Source organism: Siphateles boraxobius, unplaced genomic scaffold (assembly GCF_051911475.1).
Source record: "Siphateles boraxobius isolate OS27281-9 unplaced genomic scaffold, OSU_SipBor_1 93, whole genome shotgun sequence".
NCBI classification, from domain to species: Eukaryota; Metazoa; Chordata; class Actinopteri; order Cypriniformes; family Leuciscidae; genus Siphateles; species Siphateles boraxobius.
The window spans coordinates 349,094-353,902 of NW_027509223.1; the positions used below are offsets into that span (position 1 = coordinate 349,094).

Here is a 4,809-nt window from a genome sequence, read left to right on the forward strand (position 1 = left end):
AAAATATATATATTAAATATCATTTGACTTTTCCATTTTTCCTCTGTTCTAGCCTGTCCTACTTGTACTAACAAGCTTGTTAGTTTTAAGCTTGTTACTTTAAAAAAAATGTTTCTCATGTTACATGTTTTTTTATAAGCATTAATTGATTTGTTGCATTCCTAATTTTTAAGATGCTTTGTATTATATGTTAAAAGAATCAATGTAAAATCAAGTCAAGCAATTTGAGATCATAAGTAATTTGTTGCAAATCATTCTGAGTTAAGATTAAATTCTTAGTTACTGCTAGCATGCTAATGTGCACATATACTTGTTCAGACACAGACTTGAGTGAGTTTTCTGTTGACTTTTGCAACAGAATGTTATCCTGTTATGAAAAGAATGAGCAGATCAGAGCTTCATTTTTCCAGAAATGAGTAGAAGGGAAACACAAACACACACATCTGCTGCGTACGTAGACACAGAAACATTCCCTAAATTCTTAACCTTGATATAAAAAAAGAGTCAGCGTGTTACTATTTTGCATATTTTATTACGAAAATGAAATGCAAATGTTTAAAAAAAAATGACAGAAGATTTTTTACAAACTTTTCTTTGCCCTGTTTGTTTACCAATGCATTACTTGTGCAAACAACATTCATTTTTCATTATATACCATTTTCTCTTAATGCAAATAACATTAATTATAATTATATTTATTAAAATATGTACAGTGGGTCCAAACTGTGACCTAACCACAGAAATGCACCTGTTTACAGGTGTTGGCGGTGATGCTCTCAGCTTTGCCCTTGACAGTTCTTGTGCTGGAGCGTGAGTGTGAATCACAGTGTGTTGTAGCAGTTCTGAGGCGTGTGACCCATGTGCCAGGGCAGAGGCAGCGTCTGGAGTGTGTCCTCGTAATTGTCTATATGATTCGGGCCACAAGAGCCCCAAACTCCTGGCTGATACATCCCGACATCACCTCTCCGCCCGTACCTGGGTGGGCTTGCCACACTGCAAGGTGGGTAAAGCTGGGCGTCAGCTGAGAAACACGGGTAGTGAGGGGACGGCGGACAAGCAGGGCCTGTAAAAACGTGTTGCTCAGAGGACAGTCTGTGCAAGGGGTTTTGTATATGGTGGGTGATCGGCTGATGCCAGGATATGAAGGTTTGGGATTCGAGGTGGACAGGAGGCGACGGCTCCGTCTCCGACCACAAGCCGCCGGGCGGACCGTGACAGTCAAGGTTGCTGCAGGGCTTCCCCGTACTTGCCGGTGGGTTGTTGGTGAGAAATACAGATAACGCAGAGATTCGATTGATGGCTCTCTGGAGCGTTGCAATCTTCGACAGCCGTTTTCCGCCCAGGTCGTGATGCAAAGCCACTCGGAGCGCGTTGAAGGCCTGGTTATAATCCATGATGCGTTTCCTCTCTCTCACGTTGGCCGCTACTCTGCGTGCTTTGGAGCGCACCGGTCGGCTGCGTTTCTTGCTCTGTCTCTCCTCCAGCTCGTTTAGGGTGGCGTTGGGGTAACGCCCTGTCAGGCGGCTCCCATCGCTGCTGTCCAGCTCCTCGGACCCTTGAAGACTCCCATCCAGTTCCTCCTCGGAGAACTCGGAGCTGGTGAAGCTTCCTCTGCTCGCCATGGAGAACCTGCAGACCGTTTCCAGTGTTATCGACCTCCCGTGAAAGAGTCTGGATGGCGCTTTCACACGCTCCTCTGACGACCTGTGATGCCTCTCGGCAGGTCGGGCCTCTCTTTAAAGCACCTCGTTTAGGAGTCACATGGTACAGTCACCTATAAGAAATGCTGGTGTTTATGAGCTCCCCAAGGCAAATGCAGCTACTCCCTCCTCAGACACGCCTTCTGCTGCGAGATCTGCACAACCACATGCAGGCCATGGAGTAGAGAGTAAAACTCAGACGCAGACAAATAAAAACACAGACACTGAGTATGTTTTAGATATGTACACATCTCATAAACTGTAGGAAAAAGTGAATTACATCAGAGATTGAGAATTAGCTTTTTGTGCCTTTGAATGAGGGCAAGTTGACCTTGAACTTTGGCTGGCACAGATAGAGAAAGTGCTGGCACAGATATTATTACCAAGCAATGTGATCTAATATATCATCTAATAACAAACGATGCGAAACTTGTAATCAGCTGGCCCCAACACTTTTAGTGGGTGGATACCTTCACATGTAGTTCATTATATAATGACATTCATTTATATGTAATATATTTAGTCTCTGTGTCTTACATATAAATATATATTTTTTAATTTGAATGTCTTTGTTTTATGTATATTAATATGCATATACTGTATATGTGTGTGTATGTATACATACTGTTATAATTCATAAAATATCAATACATTATTATCAGTGTTGGGGGTAACACATTACAAGTAACGCAAGCTGTATAATCAGATTACTTTTTTTCAAGTAACTAGTAAAGTAACACATTACTTTTAAATTCACAACAAAATGTCGGAGTTACTTTTTCATATAAGTAATGTAAGTTATTTTGTTTTCCCATTTATTGACAAAATATGTGAGCACGATATGTGTACCACCAATCAGGCCACGAGCTACTGGTAGCTCGCGAGCGACGTGTTGGAGAACCCTGCTCTAAAACAATGTGAGAATAATCATTTTGAGCTTGTAATATGTGTCCAACATGTTGATAAGAAGGTTTCCTTTGATTTGTGCAAAGTCAGTAATTTGCCTGAGACACTATACATGTGTAGAAAGAATTCAATAAGACGGGCAGACATGACTGCAAATATTTGTATTTCAAAAGCAATAATTGTTTTTCTAAGTATAATAAAAGGAAATGTGCCTTCCAAAAAAAAACATTCAATATCATTAATGTGTTGTATAAAGGAAATAAAAAAGGACATGAGCAAATATAAGTATGTGGTGTTATAAGGAAAAGACAACGAAAGTTTGTAAAATGAACTTCAACTGTCAGAAGGACATGAAGAACCAATCATGTACAGAAAGGAATGTTCAAATTCAGAGGAACAGTTCAGAAGAGACGTTATTAATAAAGATTGAGACGATTGGATCAGTTGTTCTCCTTTTTTGGAATACTTGAATACTATTTTGTGTGGAATACTTGATAGGGCCCAGCCTGACCCAGACTCTACTTCCAGCGGCCCCCAGTTAATTTGAGTTTGAGACCCCTGGTTTAAGTTAAAAAAATACATAAATGTTAGTAAAATAACTATTATACATTAAAAAAAAATATATATATAGCCTATGTATTCATATTATACACTCACCTAAAGGATTATTAGGAACACCTGTTCAATTTCTCATTAATGCAATTATCTAATCAACCAATCACATGGCAGTTGCTTCAATGCATTTAGGGGTGTGGTCCTGGTCAAGACAATCTCCTGAACTCCAAACTGAATGTCAGAATGGGAAAGAAAGGTGAAAGAGACGGGCCGGTCTGAGTATTTCACAATCTGCTCAGTTACTGGGATTTTCACGCACAACCATTTAGGGTTTACAAAGAATTGTGTGAAAAGGGAAAAACATCCAGTATGCGCCAGTCCTGTAGGCGAAAATGCCTTGTTGATGCTAGAGGTCAGAGGAGAATGGGCCGACTGATTCAAGCTAATAGAAGAGCAACTTTGACTGAAATAACCACTCGTTACAACCGAGGTATGCAGCAAAGCATTTGTGAAGCCACAACACGCACAACCTTGAGGCGGATGGGCTCCAACAGCAGAAGACCCCACCGGGTACCACTCATCTCCACTACAAATAGGAAAAAGAGGCTACAATTTGCAAGAGCTCACCAAAATTGGACAGTTGAAGACTGGAAAAATGTTGTCTGGTCTGATGAGTCTCGATTTCTGTTGAGACATTCAGATGGTAGAGTCAGAATTTGGCGTAAACAGAATGAGAACATGGATCCATCATGCCTTGTTACCACTGTGCAGGCTGGTGGTGGTGGTGTAATGGTGTGGGGGATGTTTTCTTGGCACACTTTAGGCCCCTTAGTGCCAATTGGGCATCGTTTAAATGCCACGGCCTACCTGAGCATTGTTTCTGACCATGTACCCATCCTCTGATGGCTACTTCCAGCAGGATAATGCACCATGTCACAAAGCTCGAACCATTTCAAATTGGTTTCTTGAACATGACAATGAGTTCACTGTACAAAAATGGCCCCCACAGTCACCAGATCTCAACCCATTAGAGCATCTTTGGGATGTGGTGGAACGGGAGCTTCGTGCCCTGGATGTGCATCCCACAAATCTCCATCAACTGCAAGATTCTATCCTATCAATATGGGCCAACATTTCTAAAGAATTGTTGAATTCAATGCCACGTAGAATTAAGGCAGTTCTGAAGGCGAAAGGGGGTCAAACACAGTATAAGTAGTATGGTGTTCCTAATAATCCTTTAGGTGAGTGTATATGCGCAAGTATGTTTTATATGTAATGACTATTGCATACCACACATTTTTTGTTAATTGACACAGTTTTATTTTGTGAAACTTCATTTTAAAAGGGGTAAATACTCAGAATGATTTTTAGCACGTTGTGTTAGTGAAAATGGCTGAACTTGTGCTATAGTCTCCAAGGGCAGCGTCTCAGTTTTCTGGTGTCTTGTGATTAATTACATGGGTAGGTCAATCTAAATTTGTCTGTTAGTGCTCATGACAAATTGTACATTGATCAAATAACTAGTATTTTGTGGATTTCCTCTCATGTGTGAAGGACTTGCGATCCATTATTTACATTTGTCCACAGATGCAATTATCATCTCCAGTGTGCGATCTCGGCGCTGTGTTGGTGCTGGGCCTTGTGGGCC

The 4,809-nt window shown here is 40.9% G+C and overlaps 1 protein-coding gene across 1 annotated transcript; it reads right to left on the reverse strand.

Moving 5' to 3' along the window:
- Window positions 1-515: 515 nt before the first annotated feature.
- On the reverse strand, window positions 516-1,692 carry LOC143733259 (class A basic helix-loop-helix protein 9-like). The gene has a single exon (XM_077224887.1). The coding sequence runs from the start codon at window positions 1,620-1,622 to the stop codon at window positions 822-824; it is 801 nt and encodes a 266-aa protein (XP_077081002.1). The 5' UTR covers window positions 1,623-1,692; the 3' UTR covers window positions 516-821.
- Window positions 1,693-4,809: the final 3,117 nt, after the last annotated feature.

Coding starts and splice junctions, on each gene's coding strand:
- LOC143733259 (XM_077224887.1), bottom strand. CDS start 1,622: ATGGCGAGCAGAGGAAGCTTCACCAGCTCCGAGTTCTCCGAGGAGGAA.